At 43.1% G+C, this 19,189-nt stretch overlaps 1 protein-coding gene across 31 annotated transcripts in view; it reads right to left on the reverse strand.

Annotated features, from left to right (window-relative positions):
- Window positions 1-19,189, reverse strand: part of LOC114870515 (neurexin-1a-like) — a 180,176-nt gene that overhangs the window by 17,276 nt on the left and 143,711 nt on the right. For 20 of the 31 annotated variants that reach the window (XM_029175255.3, XM_055502303.1, XM_055502301.1 and 17 more), the window contains 3 exons: window positions 17,460-17,631; window positions 12,099-12,188; window positions 10,400-10,719 (listed from right to left, as the gene is read on the reverse strand). In XM_029175255.3, coding sequence (XP_029031088.1) covers window positions 10,400-10,719; window positions 12,099-12,188; window positions 17,460-17,631 — 582 coding nt within the window. The remainder of the gene's footprint in view (window positions 1-10,399; window positions 10,720-12,098; window positions 12,189-17,459; window positions 17,632-19,189) is intronic. The other 11 variants (XM_029175267.3, XM_055502309.1, XM_055502308.1 and 8 more) reach the window with 1 other exon arrangement.

Raw genomic sequence — 19,189 nt, forward strand, 5'->3', positions numbered from 1 at the left:
GCCTCAGCGGCGTAGAACAAAAGGCCGCTCTCAGGCGTGCGACTCGAAAAGAGACAGGTGCGTTCTAATGTGGGAGTGTTAAAAGGTGAAGTGTACAAGAAGAAGTGAATATGAGGTAATTACAAAGCTGCTTCCGAGAGTACACACGCCGGCGCCCTCGTTAGACACGCTCCCTCTCGGGGCCCCGACAACACCGCCGTGCACCAACCCCCTTTAATGTGGCTGCTTCAAGGCACCGCTGAACTTACTTTGTACATGTTCCTCACGTCCCCCTCAGGACCGCGTTCAACTCATTTTCCAGGAACAGGCATCCGCGTGGCCTTAATGCAAATTCAACGCCCGGCGCCGGCGCGCGACGCGGCTCAGACACCAGAGGAATCAGGGAAGTGGTCGCGAAGTCCCGGTGGGCGCCTGCGTCACGCCTGCGTCACGCCGGCGCTGCGTCGGCCCCCGACTCGGAGCGAGCGCCATGTACGACTGCTGCCTAATGCGTCCTCACACGAGCGCAACCCGGGACGCTCTGCACTGCGTACAGCACGGTCATTCGCTGTTTCGATTCCCGATTTAGGCCTGGTATTTATTACTGAGGACACATAAATAATGCGTACACAATATGGACAAGTGCCTGTAGTCACCTCACAGTGCGCTTGGCACAGAGCATACAGCTTCCAGCGAGTACACAGTGGAAGGCTGGATGCCTTCTGTTAGCTACATGCTCCAAATGATAAAATCTTAATATGATATTCATAAGACGCTATCTGCCTCCGTCTACCTCCTACGCTCCCCCTCTCTTGTTCTCTCATTTCTCCCCCTCTCTCGCCTGTGCATAAACACAGCTTCACAGACAGTATATTACATGGTCGACCATGTCCCTCCCCCTCCTCCTGGCTTTCACACCGCTCAGATAAATGAAATCTGTCGACACTGAAGCATTTTCCCCTCTGTATGCCCCGATATTTTGGTTATCTGAAATCGAATCTGGAGCTCTGTGCGTGCCTGTATCGCGCTCTGGTAGTAATCTGGCCTGAGAGCAGGGAACTGCCCAGGAGGAATATCATACACTAAGGATAAGCCAGGCAGTGAGGGAGGAATAACAATTACCAGAGAACGGCTCGTAATCGCGGCGCTTTCTATCTAAATGCTAACAAACACTTTTTTGTTATTTGGGGGAAATAGTCTGGATCAATCCAAGGTGTAATTCTTCAGTTCGCTGTTCTTCTCTCCCTATAATCTAAAAATAGATGACAAAGCATGTGACTTTGTGTTTTTTGAGGAACGAGAGCACACGAGAGGAAGAGATATGCAGCATGGCCACAAATCACTGTCTTTCTGACTATGCCGGCGTTTTGACATGCTGTCCCAGTCCCTCATCAGGTGACAGGAACACATTTGTCATCCTAATATAGATGCCATCACTACTGAGATGAATGCACTCAGACCTAATTCCCGTGTGTAACGTTTGCAAAAAACATGACATGAGGAGAGAGGAACAGCGGCTTTGCCCTACAACAGGAGACCAGGTCGCCTGTAGCTCCCACAGAGCGCCGCCATAATCAGATTCCTGTCCTCCAGGTTTGCAGGTGTCATTCACAAAGGGCTGAGTGTCACCGCTACAAACTAATGAGCAACGCAGCTCGGCGCGGTGGAGGAAACAGACATCACGTTCAGAGGAGAAAACGTGAAAAATAAGCCTAAGAAGTAATTGGGCTGAGTTTATGAAGTCACTGAGGCAAAACATTGATTTTTGATCGCTAATCTGCCCCCGAGGCAGCGCTGTAGTGCCAGACCACTGTTGTACTTAACCTCTCTTTAAGTTATTGGTACTGTAGCAATTTACATCTGGCTGCTAATGGTGTCGTACTTGTGGAACAGTTTAGAAATTAAAAAGGCAACAACCGGGTAGAAAAGGGATCATAGCTCCCTTTATCATATATTTAAACCTAAACCAACAGCAGCAACAACAACCTACAGCCCAGACAGAGACGTTACCAATGACCTCTTATTCCCTCTCCCTTCCAGTCATCACGCAAGTCATCAAGTTAAAAAAAACAAGTAATTGTTTTAATTTTGTTTGTATATTGACAAAGAATTATGTTTCCCAAAATATCAACTATTTGTTGAATAATTTATTCAATTTATTAAGAATTTCTGGCTTGAAAATTGAGTTATGTCTTCTTCCTAAGACCATTTCTCCATTACCCCCTCTCGTGTCTGCTAACAGGTTTTGTTTGCTGGAATGTGAACGCCATTATTTCATTTCTATACATAAATTAGTTTTATTCTAATTCAATATACCTGCTGATTACATTACTGTACATCTTGCTCTCCTGCTAACATACAGTAAACTCTATAGTTCCAGCTTTCATCAGGTCAAGATGGCTGCCCTCTGAACAGAATCAGCCATTTTGAGCTACATTAGGATCCTAATCTAAAGCTCTCCTTAGTCTTTCTACAACTGAAGAAAAGCATTATGGGTTTTATCTGGATAAATATTCCGTCTTGGGAACTATAATTTGTCTCACTACAGTATAGTTACCAAAACAAGACACAGCACCCGGCACTGCAAACAGTATGCGCTGTGCGTTGGGGTTTCTGCTTGTGTTTGAGGAAGGTAGCTTTAAAATAGGAATTGCTCAACATGACGGTGGAAAAGCAGCCATTCATTAATGCCACGCACTGCGTAGAGCAGCTGATCGCTGAAGGCTGCAGGTGGGAGCGCTGCCCTGCAGGAGAAACTCTATCTCATGCTCAACAGTTGGCCCGGGACTATTTTCTGTTTCTACAAATCACAACAGCAAATGTCCTGAGAGACAACAATATGGTCTATAAAACATGCTGTAAAGCTGTCGGTGTCAGTTTCACCTCCGCGCACGAACCAACACTTTATAAAAGAACAGAGACAACATTCACACTGCGTAGGTTTCATTCTCGTCATCCAAACAGACTTAGCGGGACAATCTGTACCCCTCTGTAACGCTGCCAGCAGCGTGAAACCTGCAAAGACAAAGCTGCTTTGTCGCCTTAATAATGGCAGCGGCGTTGATGAGCGTCGAGGAGCTGTAAAAGCAGAACGTCGCAAGCCTCCGCTGGCTCATCGTCCCCCAGCCGCAGAGGAGCCCGTCTCCGCTGTCAAATGTAAAAATATGCAAACCACACGGACAGCCACTGACCCACAGTCAGTCTGTCCACACCTCTGCCGTGCTGGAAGGTAGCAGCAGGTCACATTAAGAACAGGCCTTTAACGGCGTTGAAGGGCAGTTTCCATAATGGCCCCTAGTGAGGCTGAAATGATGGATATGTTCTGTTGCTGGGAGTGAATGTCGTGGGCCTGGGGCCACCGCAGGTTTCCAGCAGCACCTCCCTCTGCCATCTGTATGCAGGGGGCGGACGCACGCACATGATCGGGCCTGGGGGAGCGCGGCCCGGGACCACTACCAACAGCCCGCCTCGCTTTAAGGGCAAGGTTGGAGAGTCAGCAGGTGCACAGCGAAGGCGCACATCCACGTGTCCTGACTCCGAGCAGCGTGGAGCACGCGAGGCCGTAGCATCGTCTGCTGTCGCTTCTGTTTCTCTGGCGTCAGTAGAAACAGAGACGCGTCCGGAAATACGGACAATGAATATGAAAAACAAACAAAAAAATCAATAGTCTCAGTGAAGCGAGACGTTTGATAGCAATCGCTCCTTTTTTCTGTCTCGGTAGCAAATGATGGTCAACCCCACACATCTGCATTGCAGGGGAAATCTTATCCCGGGGATGTTTTCTTTCAGTGAATAATTGAAAGCATCACAACCTCACAGGGCACAGACACTCATACTAAATACTGCAGGAGTCCATGCGGGGCCTGGGTTCAATATCCTGCATCAAACAGGACTCACTCAACATGACTGAACACTTGCTGATTAATCTGTGTCCCTGTTAATGTGGAACATTGCGCGTTTCACATGTGTCACGTTGCTGTTTTTAGATGGTGTGAAAAGAATCAGTGTCAGGGTTTCATCTTACAATAGGATGTGATTTAGAAAAAAATGGATAAAACAGCTGTACTTTGGTTAACACTAATAGAAAAAGGAGACTAGACAGAAAAAATAACATAATTTCTTCACACAAGCAATTCCCTTTCTACATGGACTGCGGCTCCACTTAGACAACATTAGCTCTAATAATTAGATTCTGCAAAAGCAAAACAAAAATGTAAACATATTACATAGAGATTAAAGATGACTGCGTGCAAAATGCATTCTATGACTGTGTTTAACCTTGATGCACAGTCTGGGCTCATTCAGCTATGTTCAGTAGCAAAGAGACCCACGTTTGAAGCCAAGCTAGAGTACAATCAATAAAACAAGACCGGGGGGTTTGATTAAAGCTGCTTTGGCACCTACAGTAAATATGAGGTCTGGAGAAGTGTCTGTGGATGTGAACCGTGTTTTGGTGAGAAACTCTCCCAGCCCTATGATCAAGAATAGCTGATTTACATAAAGCAGACAAGGGTTACAGAGTAATCTAACAGAGTTTAAATATTCATCACTCCTCAGACCTACTGTCTATAAACGGAGATGATTTAGTGCTGTGGCTACTTTCCCTAGAAGTGGGTGCCGAGCTAAGACTGAATGCTCAATGAGGCAAAAACGAGCCCCAGAGTAAAAGCTGAAAGCTTAAAAAGAATAAGTGGGACTTCTTCCGTTCATCAATCTGTTGCTGAAACTCACAAAGCATGTTGTCCGCGGCAGACTGTCACGCTGTGCCTGTTTAAGCAGAGTCAGCTTCATCGGACTGCGTGACGAAACCAAAGCCAGGTGCTCCCAAAAGTCTCCAACTCAAAAGCAGCACTCTAAAATAGACTGGAAAAGTTGCATCACCAATCAAACAAAACCCAACTCAAATATTCCTCCTTGATCTGTAGAATCCACAAAGGAGGATGTGAAAGAAGTAGTTTTAGGAAAAGACAAGAAAGATACAAAATGAACTGATATTAGCAAGTTCCAAAGGATTTGTCAAGTGAGTTCACCTGTGGCCAGTGAGCATCATTGTGTAAGTGCAAAAACAAATTACACTAATGGGAAATGCACTGTAACATTAATATTAACAGTTTTTTTTCAATTATTTAAAAAAAAGGGTCTTTAACGTAACTGAGTATATGTCTGTCAATCAAAAACACCACTCTGCACTGTGAGCAATCTGCTACTTAGTAAAGTGGATAATGTGAGACAACTGACCATTATTAGACCGATGAAAATGGAGACAATTAAAATAAAGTAACACTGACCAGTTAGGGTCTGTCTACTTTGAGAGTAAGATTAGTCCTATTGGTCTGGTTCTGCAGCATTACAGCACATCTGTAATGATGTCATACTGTGCATATGATTTTTTTCATTCATCTCCGACGAGGCATCTGTACTGTACTGAAGAAATGGTCTATAGAAATAATTGAAATAGTTGCATTCATTAATTTTTAAAATAATGGATGTATGTCAAAGTAAATGATTAATAAATCACCCTTACTGTACGTTTATGGCTAAGCATCAGATCATGTAGTACAATTAAAAGCATCTTCACTCACATGTGTACACTTTCCAATAGAATTTTAGGCTTGAATATCGATGCAAGGCCAGATTAGTATTAAAGCCGGGATGTGCAGACTTACTTCGCTTGTAAAACAATAATCCCTACCAGTATTAAGACAATCACAACAATGCCTCAAGGTACAGTAGTAAAGATGCAATAAGCCCATGGATGCTTGTAAAAGGAGAGAAGATGCAGATAGAGCAGTTACTGGGTACTTACTGTACTGCAGTTGCAGAAGGTTTTCACCACGGAGGTTAGGAGGGACACAAACAATGCACTCAGCGTACAGCAGCGCGTCAAATCTGTGATTATTCCTGGGAATCGCATGTATATAAGTCGCCTCCTGGCCCTTAGTCACAAAGAGCAAGCCAAACGGAGCCACCACCAACCAGTTCAGCTGGAACTGACCCGCGTGATGCGAGAGCAGGTAAAGTGGCTCACACAATGTGTTTTGAATGTCCCCCACTTCCCCTGAACGCCCATTACGCCCACCGCACCCAGGGCTAATTCTGGAATAGTGAGGGCAGTTGGCTGTTTGGCAGCGAGGATGTGACACAGGGGGTCATTCACTCTCCCTGGGTCCGAGCTGTAATTTACATGCCTTGAATTTCCACGATAAACAAACCATAAAATATTGATTAAAAAAATGGTGAAATGAAGTGGAAAAAACAGGGCAAGTAGAAATTAGCTGAAACATATAATACATGACTCAGATACATTTACGATAAGATAGTAGCATGAAGCTTAAAGTATCAGATTTCAAACCTGGGCTCACCTTCCTGCACAACATAATTATAACAACAATAATGACATACTTTATTGATCCCCTTGGGGAAATTGTGGCTGGACAGCTGCCTGACAGCACATGACAGCGCTACTATAATATTTCAGCGTCCAGGGACACATGGACGTGAGGCCAGAGGAGCCCAGGAGTCCAACCGCTGACCCTGGAGTTCACACGCGACTGCTCCATCAGCAGCGCTCCCGCCCCCTGGTCCCGTTGCGTTTCCTCCTCACGCTGGAGGCACGAGCAGCTTTAAAGGATGCTCGTGCCGACCGGCGGCGGACGTCCCGCTCTGACCGTTCACGAGATTTATACAGTGCGCGTGTGCTGGCCAGGCTTGATAATGCAGAGCGGTGCAGGTGAGTATCCATCACTGTCAAGAGCTCCAGGGGCTCCTCTGGGAAGCTGCCTTTCCTCTTTTTGGTTTGCAGGTTCACAGGCATGCGGGGTAATATCTCTTATCCTTCGGCGGTTTTGATTAAGCATCATCTGGTCTTGTGTAAACACAATCTTTCTAGAGCTTGACAATTTTGCTGCGTTTTCTCTGGGCTTTGCGAAAAAGATGTTATTGTGTGATGTATTCAGTTGTTAATGCAAACATTATGATGATATCTCCCACCTGCACGCAGGCAGCTGTTGCTGTCAAACACCAGTAAAAGTCGACGATGTAAGCGGCGCTTCCGTAGCTTGATCTCTTCAAAAATGCAATTATCCCACAATTTAGCTGATTACAGTACAATGTTTCACTGAAAAACAAAGAAACAGATAAACAAGAACAAGGTCGCTACAACCCTCAAGTGCCTTGCCACGGGCACGTTGGGCAGCCATTAAATCCTCTGTGTGCACAGGGGGTAGCACTATTTCCTCTATACTATAAATAAATGGGGCTGAGCAGCGCTTGGCATCTGTGGACATTAGCTAGTCTAGTGTTTATGCATTCAGACACTTCATTTGGAGATGACAGGCCAGTATACAGCATACAGTAAGCCAGTCCCTCTGCTTAGGATGGGAGGCACAGAACAAAGAACATGTAAGAGCCAAGTGGAGAAACTCAATAAATGATGAAAATAAAAGGAGCATCGGAGCTGCCTCTACTGTTCAACACAAATAAAAGCTCATTGGGGCATTTATTGGCTTTTGTGTTGGATACCTGGGAAGTCCCCTCAGACCCTTCACACTTGTTACACTAATGATGATTAGCACTGACAATACCCTGTGGCAGACAAGCAGACCAGTGAGCCACACAGCTAGTGTCACTGAAAGTCTCATTATGCTTTATTTTCATTCTGACCATGTGTGCGACACGGCTGTGTTTATTTCTCTCCACATATCTTCATTTGAAAATACAACATCTTAAGCGGCTAAATCAAATGCATGTGTTTGGTTTAAACACAGAAATACTTTAGTCATCATCCGTCATTGTAAGATAGTTATTATAAGGCCTCAGACATTTAATATTTTTTATTTGAAATCCAAATTCCTATGATCTACGCTTTGCCACCTTCACAGAGCTTTTAAAAGTGGGAGCCTGATACTGCTCTAACCATTTCCACTGAGGCCATCGGTACCTAAAGTGTGTGTGTCACCGTAATGTAAGGTGGGCAGGACATAAAAGCATTCAGCGGATTGCATTCACCACCAGAGGGTCGCTGGAACAGCTGGAGAATGATTAAAATGCTGACGTGTCACGGGGAAGGACAGTGAACGCACCGTCTTTTTTCACAGAGCCTGGACACAATGTCTTTCTAAGTGTAGTGTCCTGAAACAAGACCAACCCGGCACAGGAGCCGTCCGCGAGAAGGTCGTCGCGTCGAATCAGCCCAACGCGCTGACATTTCCCACGGCACACATTTTATGCACACCTCATTCATCTCTCCCACTACGGTGCAAAGCAACTCTTTAACCCGATTACATCTGTTCTGTGCGACTGCAGCAGCTACAGCATCACCTTAACCGGCACAGTTTGCTTTCACTATTCAGCCTTTTCCCTACTTCAATTTACAAGGTGAAGTAAAAAGTTCTGAATTCATTTCACCACTAACTTTCATGGCATCTACCTGATACATGTGGACGTTGGACTCCCAATTTTCATCTTACTGTAGCTGCTTGAATAATAGCTGAGCGTGCTATCGCTACAAGGTAAATGGACATTGATTAAAGTATTCAAGCAGAATCTGATAAGCATGACGGCTTAATGTCAAAAATCAAAGAAATCCCACTAGCAATAAAAAAGACTAAACAAATCAATCAGTGGATATTGGTGTCCAGGGTGTAGCATCTCTTGGTAATACAGTGCGTTGCTAAACTGTCAGGGACATTTATATCACTTTATTGCTCCACAGATGAAAAGCCCTGAAGAAGTTGGCCATCAATCGTATCAAGCTTGTTCCTTTCTGCCAATCTCTTGGTTCCTTATTGGCAATTTATAACACTGCATGGAGTTGCGATATAATTATAGTCTATTGTCTGATGTCTCGCTTGCATTACATGCTTCTGCAACGGTTCAAGAACCATGCTGAGTCTGAGAGAAAACCATTCCACTGGATCAATATTTTTTTATTGTATTATTTGTCAGCACCTGCAGACTCGTATAGCAACCGTTCTGGAGGCCTCCGTACAGCAGGGGGAGGAGGAAAGAAAGGCACGGCCAGTGTTTTGGGATGAAAGTTAGTTTACAGTCATTTCTTTAGCAAATGTAAATGCATTGAGCATTTTAAGAACTGATGTTGCGTTGTAGAATCAACACTGAAGGTGTTTCGCTTTCAACTTCAATGAAAACCACACAAATCACAAGAAGGCAAGAAAATGTTTTCATCCTAATGTCACTGGAATAAAATTAGAACATGCTCAGATTCCGCTGTTCTCTATACATTTTGTCAAATTTATTCTTATTGTGTGTATACTATACATTATTACAATGTGTAATTATAGCAACACCGTCATGGAGATGGTACAATCTTCCTTTATCCCAATCCAATTAACTGAAAATGAGTTAAATCCAGAATGATTTTAAACTATATTTGTTGAAGCTGATTAAGCTCTGATTAAAGGGTCATTTTGGTCTGTGTCTCTGCTTAATTTAAGATCCTGTGTTTGCATTAATGACTTCATTCATGAAAAATGGTTCAAAATCTGATGGAGAATAAACTTTTGCACGTGTTCTTTCTGCATAGTTCTCAGTATCTTTCTAGTTTCTGCATCCAGTCAACAGCATCGTGATACAGTAGCTCACTTGAATTAGGAGCTTCATAATGTCAAGTGCTTATTACGAAAATGAGCTCAGTCTTACTCAATTTCATTGGAGTGTCTGACTCACTTACAGTACTTTATCCAGGTTAAACATGTCCTATAGGCCAAGAAGCTCTACTGTAAGAAAGCATTTGACACATAATGTCATTTTATCTGTTCTGAAACTAGTTTTAGTGAGCTACACGTAAGAGAACCAACACACATGAATGAAGTCTGAAATAAACAAACGTCAGTCATACTAAGACACAAAGACTTGTAATTAAATATTAATTCAAATATTTAGCTGCTGCTGCATTGTCACATTTTGAACAGGAAGTGTTTTCCATTCTCAGCAGAGCCTGTGCGAAGAACCGTCCTCTCACCATTTTATTGGACGCGACGCACGTTTTGTGTTGCATTGTATAGTCACACATTGTGACATTTGAGAAGTAATATGCTCCTCCAGATGCAGCAGCGCTCATGCAGGAAAGATAAAGCTGATGGAGGACCTCCACGATGGTTATCACACGCACCACATGGTGCCACATCTGATAGCGCGAGGGAAACGCTTGCCGGTGCACCTGCAGCGCCGCCCGTCACGGCGCAGCGCTGCACCGACGCCCCGTCAGGTGAGACCAATGACGTGGAGATGGATGACGAGACGGGACAAAGCGAGCGACAGATTCCACCTCACATGATAAATTATATTGTGATAAGATGTGCTTAGCTTAATATCGCCCAATGCCAGGATTCACTTCACGACTCGAGGAGAGACAAGACTCCAGGCCACTAACAAAAGAATGACCCAGAAAGCATTTTACCTGCTGAGGCTCGCGCGGCGTCGTCTGCTTGACTCGCCTGCTGGACGCCGTGGTGGTGGTAATTTCCAGGATAGAGGTGGACGTCTCGGAGCGGTTGGCGGTGGTGCTGGACTGCGGCGTGATGGAGGAGGGCGACTCCCCCACAAGCCGCACGCTGCCCTGGATTCTTATGTTGGGGTCGCCCTCGGCAGCCATGTTGAACACCTTCAAGCCATTATAGTAGAGGCCCGAAAGCTGCCCCTGAAAGGATCGGCTCCGGTCCCGCTCCCAGCCCCCAATCTGTATGGTGGTCTGGCTGTTGAAGATTGTAAGCTGTCGCCCTGTGGGAAAACAATGTTAAATATATAGAAGAACGTTGAACTGTGGACTCAGCTGTTTGTATAGAACAGGAAAAAAATAAAGACAGAAAGACAGATTATTTGCCCAGTGGCTAATGAGACCAATAAATTACGGGTTGCAGAGGTAAACCCTGGTAATTTATTGTGGTTATAAAGATGAGATGCCTATGAAAAGTAAAACGAATCTAAACAAAAGAAAATTAAAAAATACAGGATTCAAGAAAATCAATGTAGCTTTGCTAAAAGGGCAGTAAAATCTAACATGACAGAAAAAGTTCCTACAGTAGATCAGAAGCAGCAGTGCTGTGAGGCTGTATTAGGTTAAAGTACACTTTAAAGATGATGTGACCCTAAAACAACAAAAAAATTATAGTCTGCTCGCATTGAATTGTCTGAGAAAATAAAAAGTATACAGTATGAAAGTGCATCAAAGATTTTTAGCATTAATAAGTTAAGAGGTGCATTTAATTATGCTTTGCTTAAGTTATGTGACATTTGTCCTTAAAATCTGAAACACAGCAAGCATAAAAAAATGACTTAAATCATTAAAGGCTGTGACGTCTTTACTTGTGGGCAATCTCACAGGAAGCAGGACAGACTAGAATATTTCAAACTATTCATCCTTTTAGCAAAAGCAACCACAGAACGAACATGGTTAGGCACATGAAAAACAAAACGAAAGACATTTCATGAAAGCACTCTTATAATGCACAAAAAAAAAACAAGGAACAAAAAACAAATGATAGAGCTTATGTGTCAAATACGTCAAAGATGAATTAGTTAATTAATTAATCTATACAAAGAAAACAAAGCATGCACTCAGTTGATTTTATATTACAGCTTCTTTATCTACTGCCCTATAAATATTTACAATGTCTGTTAAAGGGACTTAAAATTCTGATGCCAATTCATGTTTCTTTCTATTTATCATCGCTAGCAGTTTATTCAAAATAGATCAAATGGCACTAGGTACTGAACTTAAGTGTCTTCAATCACACTTAGCAACTAATGACTGACTAAACTAGAACGTTTAAATTTATCATTTTAATGTTTACAAACAAATACTAAAGTAATTTATAGACATTTTTACAATAATGATATTATGACAGTAAGTGGATTTAAAATCATATTTACAGTCCCTTTAACCTTAAGTTGACAATAAACAGGTATTAAAACATCTATAAAATAAATGCATTATTGTGAAAAGTATAAAATACTACAAACTAAATTTAACCATTCAAATCATTTTGTTTTTAAAGGTTTACTGAACATTTATTTTTAGGTTTATTGTTTACAAAAATATTGCTACAACTTGGTTATGATCAAATTATTTTATTTAAAATTTTAATCAATGATTTTACCTTTGTCGAGTAGCCATTCGTCAACTACTCGACCAAGTCGGTATGGGATTCGCTGTCTAGCAATCGCCAGGCGTTCGTTATCATTGTTGCCTTTAAAGTTTAAAGAGACATTTCATTGGTTACAATCTGTAGGGTCAAAGGTTAAATGTTCATACTTAATGGCTGGAGCTATACAACTGAACAAGGTTTTTATATTTAAAACGATTTATAGATTTAAAAAAACAGTTATTTGAACCAACGTCACTCATTTTATTTTATTTTAGCCAACAAATTAGACCTATATTAATTACTAACTCAGCCATCACTGACATATTTCATCTAGGTTAATAGCGCTATGTTATAAACAACCCAAATCACAAGTTTAGCCATTACAACACCTTTACCCAAATACTGTGCTTCATCCCATTAGTCTTTACCCACTGCATCTTTTTACCTGTCTTTTAATCTAGTTATATACATTATCAAAAAAGAACACCATTTATATTTATTGTTGAATCCACCTTTTATGGTTTAAATGATAAAACAATTTGACTTTAACATATTACAAAAGCCCACCCCATTTATAAACAACCTAATTGACAAGAAACAGTATGCTAATTGCAGTACAACAATTAACACAGTATACATTCAGAGCACCTAGGAGAGACACAGCGTCAGAGAAGGCACAAACAGTGTTGGGTCTTGAACCAATGGCTTTGACAAAAGCTGCGGGCCAAAAAGAAGGAAATACCACAAGTTGTACTGAATAGAAGGAGGAGTTTTCCAACAGTATTGAAAAATAAGCCAAATACATGGCACAAAGTAAAAAGAGCAACTCTGGAGAAATTCCACTCTGAGATTGGAGGGGTACTTTGGCATTAATGAGGGCAAACTCTGCATCACCCTTTTGTCAGGGCCAATAACCTCTTCAGAACAGAAGACTTTCAGCAAAGTGGCACTGTCTCCGAGTGCTTTTCCCCTGGTATTGTCTGCTGAGATTGAATTCAGTCAGCTCTATTCTTCTGGCAGATTGACAATGTTTGTCCCATCAACTATATTAATTCAGTTCTGGCAGATAAAAGATCCGGTAGCTAACAATGATTTGGTAGAAAATGGCTTCTGAAAGATTGCAGAGACATGAGGGAAGCGAGGTAACCTTGTAAAAGATGCACACTTGGTTTGATGAAAGGTCTTAGAGGTAGGGAGACGCATAAAAAGACAATGTTTAATCGCATCGGCTTGAATGGCTGCAGGGGATGAGCTAAACAGAAAAGGGTTTGCAGCTCGTCTATGGCTGATGGAATTTGGCCTCAGAAGGAGTTTTTACGGAGGAACTTCTCTCCAACATTGACGCTAAATTACATTCTGAAGCGCTACAAAGCCAAACAGATAAGGAGAGTTCATTATTTCCTCTGAATGTTCGGGCATTATTTAGTGGGCAGTGCCATCAGCTGACGTGGCACTTACTGTAGATATTAGGGATTTTAGTGTACCTCCATTTTTAATTACAAGTTTTCCAACTGTACCTAAAACTGATACTAGCACTTGCTCAGTGCTACATTTGAATGCTACGCATTCCTAACACAGGTTTTCGTCTTTTCTGTACGTGTTAAACCAATGAATAATCCATTAATTCTGCTGTCATGCAGCATTCATAGGCTCTGTTAATACCTGCCACCTCCATTTGTCAGTCATGGGGTGTTAGCTATGTCACCTCTCTGTTTCCAGCTACTGTGGCACTTCATCTGAGGAGAGGTCAGCATCAAACCGGGCTCTGGAGAACAGTTAGACCACAGCTGCTGGGAGGACGTTGAGGACACTTCAGTTCAGACTAAAGCAAACTTACTACAGTTGCTTCTTGTTCATGAACTGTAGTAATGCCATTAATGATTGCCAACTGTTGTACTGTAAATGTTTATATGTCCTATAGATTGCATTTATAGCTTGTTATAATTCTATAAAGTAACACACACACACATCATTCCGTGCCAAAATCTTCTGCTTTGGTGCAAAAACGTGCTCCTTATTTGAAGACAGTAACATTTCATCAGTTTGGCTCTGCACCCGGTGGCACCCTCAGTCTATCCTCAGACCCAGGTTAATTAAGTGTGGATATAATCAAGGCCTGATCGTGTATTGATCCCCACTGTGGGACACTGGAGTGTTAAACAATGCTATCCCCTGGGCTTCAATGCAGCAGCAGAGCCCATTCATCCTGCCCGCGAGCAGAGCCTGTTACTGCTGCTGAGTGGTGATTTGGTTCGGTATGGGACAGCCCGGCTTATCTCCTCCGCCAGACAGCAGCTATTCAGCTGCGCCGTCCCACCCGACCCGCTCTGCCCTCGCTCACTCCTTTTCCTTTTTGGTTAATAAAGTGGTCAGATAAGTTGGGAGCTTTATCTCATTACAAGCCCTGGGACAATCGCCACATTAAAAAAACAAATATGCAAATGCTCACGGGGCCGGGGAGAAAGAACAAAAGAGGAACCTACACAAATATTGCTATTATTTTTATTATTGGTCTCTGTCTTTTGCTCCATCTGGGATGCCCCGTGATGACTGCCTGCACAATAGGATGAATGGGCTCATAGTTAGAGCACAGCACAAACCGGGGCAGTGAAAATGGCGCTTTGATGGATAAAGCCAACCATCCCTCCTTTTGTATCCCACAAATCAGCCCTCACACCACAAGGTGGAAACAACAGGACAGGGGGTGAGAGAGGTCGTTGCGGGGAGCAGGGCTGGACACGTATAGGTAAAAAGGACAAGAGAAGCAGGGCCGAGGCAGAGAGCTCCTTAAGTGCAGCGCTCTGATAGCAGCGAGAATAAGGCCGGGTACTTCTCCATTATCTTTGTGTGCAGTGCGTGTTCATTGGGTGCTCCGATAGGATACTGCACTGCACCCCGCGGGCCTGGCAGTGCCATTGTGATGGTATTACTTCCATGGCCAAGACTCTGGAGAAGGGCTGGATTTTCCTTTTTTTATATATTTATATACATATATATAGTGTTGCTGCTGAGCCTTTTGTGTGAGGCGTGGAATAAAAGCCGGGCGGGAATAAATGAAAGCAAAAGGAATGATAACAAATAGAAGGGTAGTTATGTGTCCGCGTGTGTGTTTTGCATTTTAGATTCTAATAATTGTGCTAAAGACTTTTAATGGCCCGTAAGTATGCTGTACAAGACTTTTTAATGAGATTACGAGGGCAGCAATATAGGCCCTGGTGAAGCAATTATTTTCTTGCTTTGAGAACGATCGCTCCCTCCCTTTTAATCTCCTCCTCCTCTGTCCTTCTCACTCTGCAGCCATCATTTTTATCTGTGCTGTCTACTCTTATTATAATCACTGTTGATCTGTGAGTGGCCTAACAGTGGCTGAGGGCTGCTATTAGGAGTGTGTTAGAGGCATACATGGATACTAATCAAACCACAGGCGAGCTGGGAGAATAATGGTTTTGTGTGCTGAGGGTGAGGGGAGGAACTGCGCCGTAATTGTGATTAGATGTAATTAGTCTGCAACGAGCCTAATAAGGTAGATGGACTTGGCATTGTCACTGACGCATGATTGGTAGCAGCAAGATTGGTGACTTTTACCCTGCAGCATTTACAACGCGGCACTTGATCAATCCAGAAAATCAGTCCTGTATTATTTATTTATTACAGGTTTCTCAAGATGTGGACCATGAAATATTCAAATATGCACATTTTGCCCCCACTTACAAATAGTTAACAACCAATATTAAAATTATGGTTTCATCACGAGGTGTTTTATTAATTAATTATTTTCTTATTTTCATCTGGACTTTGCACCTGCAGTATAATGGTGCATGACGTGAGCTGCATTTCACCAACGTCATCCGGTTTGTGAGCAGCTGCATGTTGAATAAGTGTTTTGTGGACTGAGGGTGTTTGCTGTTTGAAGATTTAGACGGTAGTATCCAGGCATTTAACCCTGCTGTGCATTCTGCCATGTCCACAACATGTCAAAAGCCATTAGCCTTCCCCCTCCACCTGAGGCAGGCAGTGAGGACTGAGTCCCAGTCACTAAAGCCCTCTTTCATTTGGACGAATACGCTGGTCACTGCTAAAAAGGTCACCAAACATTATGCAAAAGGAGACAGACAGGTTGAATTAGCCTCCTGTTTGCCTCCGTCCCCAGCTCACAGTCTAACAAACACTTAGAAGTAATACCAATTTACTTGGTGGGAGAATGCAAGCGTTGCTCCTGCAGCGAATGTGGTGTTTGTCATATTCCTCTAATGCCCTGGAGCTTTTGTCAAAGCCGTTAAGGACGTAAGGGTGTTAACAGTCTCAGCAATTACAACTTGTTTTTAAGGCCATCGTACTTTGAACATCTCGACATCCTACAGACGGGTATCAGCGTTGCTGAGCTCTTTTCCATTTCCAAAAGCGGGCGACTTTATATTTTGTCTCCAGACTCCAGCACCCAACGTCACCTCAGTAATAAACATGCAGTGGAATTATCACCTGTCTGACAGCTTCAAGTTAAAAAGCTGAGTCATAACTTTGGAAAAGTAGAAATGTATTGAGTTACAGTCTGCATAGGTACCCAGTAAAGTGGTGAATAAGTGTACTGTATATACTGTATATCATGTTATTATTTGTTGCCTACCTTATACTTTATTAACCACTGATTATGTTAAATTAATCTTCTGCTGCCATGTTTCTAAATGACAGAAAATTAGAACAGCTTAATTGTCATCAGTGACAGTGGTGTTTACTGTAAACATGATTAACACAGTTGAGGTTAGCCACATAGCAGATCACCTGCTATTTAACTCTGTGAACAACAAATGAATCCAGCTTCTTATTTAAGTTGATTGTGCTCTTACAGGTGTGTCCTCCCTGTCGCCTTAATTCAATCAATCAACTACATTGACAGAGAAATAAATATTGAACTGGCACAGAATTACTTGCCACAATAAAAATGGTCATTTATTAGTAGTCTATTGATTTCATGCACTGTGAACATAAACTGTAGGTGGATTATTTATGTGTATGTGGAATTCAATGCAGACGTGTCAACAGTGTGGGTGGCTGCTCTTTATTAAGTTTGTATTTTAGACTCCGGGAGCTCTGAGGTGCAACTTATTTACATATACACTATATATGCACCCTGGTTGTTAAACAGCATTGATTAATGTAAAGTGATAAACATCAGAGATGAGAAAAAAGCTCAACAACGCTGGTATTATTCTTAACAGCTGCTGGAAAAAGAAACCGTGATTAAATGAAAAGTAATTAAGCACATGCCAGGTCAACGTAAAACCATCCTAACAAACAGTAGCTTTTTCAGTTCGGGCTCATTTTCTCTCCTTTGAGCTGTAGAAGCTGTGCTTGAAGACAGAGTGGGCGACTCACCTGTGGGGTAGCGCTCAATGACTGGCAGGTCATCCACCTGCAGAGTGGCATTACCCCCACTCCTCGTAAACTTCACTATATGGTACTTCCCGTCATTTACAAATTTTGAGGTCTCCTCAATGTTAATGTCGTCTGTGCCCACATTAAACACCACAGCAACATTTCCCTTTTCCTGAAAAGAGAAGAACACACACAAAGAAATGTTTTAGTCACGATAAGTGAATATTTACTAATTGCTACAGTATATACTGTAAGTTAATTAGCGGCTTCATGGCATTGCCACAATATAATAATTGAATTACACATTCAATTTGTAGACAGCTTTTACTCTGCATTAGCTGGATGAGGCTTTTTAGCAGCATGCCATCTGAATGAAAAGTACCATATGGCCGTAGCTTTTGGCCTGGAGCCCATTGAAGACATGCAACCCTCGTGGCCAAGGTTAGCAGTGACATCCACCTGACTCTCAACAGAGCACAGTGACAATCTCACTTGCTATTACGGAAAAAAACAAAGCGCTGCCAAGTCTAATGTGATTTGGGTCTAAACAACCACTGCATTGTGCATTTCTCCACTCTGTGCAATCAAGCGACAAACAAGAAAGCATGAGCTTATTCCTTCATGCGCTGCGGTCATATGGTGTTTACATCTGTCACCCCCTGGAGTGACATATAGGGAAGCATATGTTCTCCTTGAGGAACACTTCTGATCACTGATGGTTTTAGGTATATGCAAAGCAAGAAGTGCCTTCAAGTGCAAAGAGTTTTTGTTTGCCTCTCCAACAAAATCACTGCAGACACACCCTGGGTATGAACTGTAGCTTCAAAGCTTGTTAAGAAGATGCCACTGATTCAGAGCGCTCTCGATGAACGCTGCCATCATTAGATAAAGACGCGGTCAGCGTCTCAAAGGAAGCGTGAGCCCAGCTGAGCCCACGAGCGATGGGCACCTACGCTAATAAGCTTCGCTTACACAAGGCGATCGAAGTTCCCGCGTCCCGCTGCTTAATCCAGCTAAGACCGGCGCGTATGTTTCTTTGCTTATGAGCTGCGGTGAAAGGAGCATCTGCTTTTTGAAGGCTCAATCTATGGCGGCGGCGCCGCAGCCTGCATGTCATTATCCAGTCAGCACAGCCAATAGCACGCTGCACCGCCATCTCTTTCTCCGCTGCTCCAACTCCAGCATGTGCACAAAGCCCTTCTTTTTCCAGCCTCCAACCAAACGCGCGCACGGAGCCCCGTGCCCTTAAAGTGTAGAATGAGTTGAGCACGTCTCAAGAGCCAGAAGCTAAAGAGCAATTAAAACCATTTGTAATGTGTCACACCACATTACTAAAACTAGGACAACCGTATGCTTTGTAATATAATTTAAACACATTATGCAATCTGATGCATTAAAGCTACAGTACTAATACAATTTACTCAACGCTTGTGGGCCGAGGCTCCAATCAACAAAAAGCGAGAAGGCACGCGGCCGCGGCACACGCAGCTCACGTCGGGTTTCGGGATGAGGGGATGATCTGTAGATGCTGCTGTTGTGGTAAGACCTTGTCTTAGTTGTAAGCTGTGTCACTTTGAGAGATTTGCCCCTCTTGAAGCCCTTCAGCAGGAGTCACAGAGGCAGCAGCTTCTCACTGAGCGCAGCCAAAGGCGGCGCGAGCATCTGCCGTCGTCAGGGCCCCAAACCACCCCCCACCCCCACGCCAATGCCGCTTCCTCGCACGCTTCCTA

This window comes from Betta splendens, chromosome 15 (assembly GCF_900634795.4).
Source record: "Betta splendens chromosome 15, fBetSpl5.4, whole genome shotgun sequence".
Taxonomy (NCBI): Eukaryota; Metazoa; Chordata; class Actinopteri; order Anabantiformes; family Osphronemidae; genus Betta; species Betta splendens.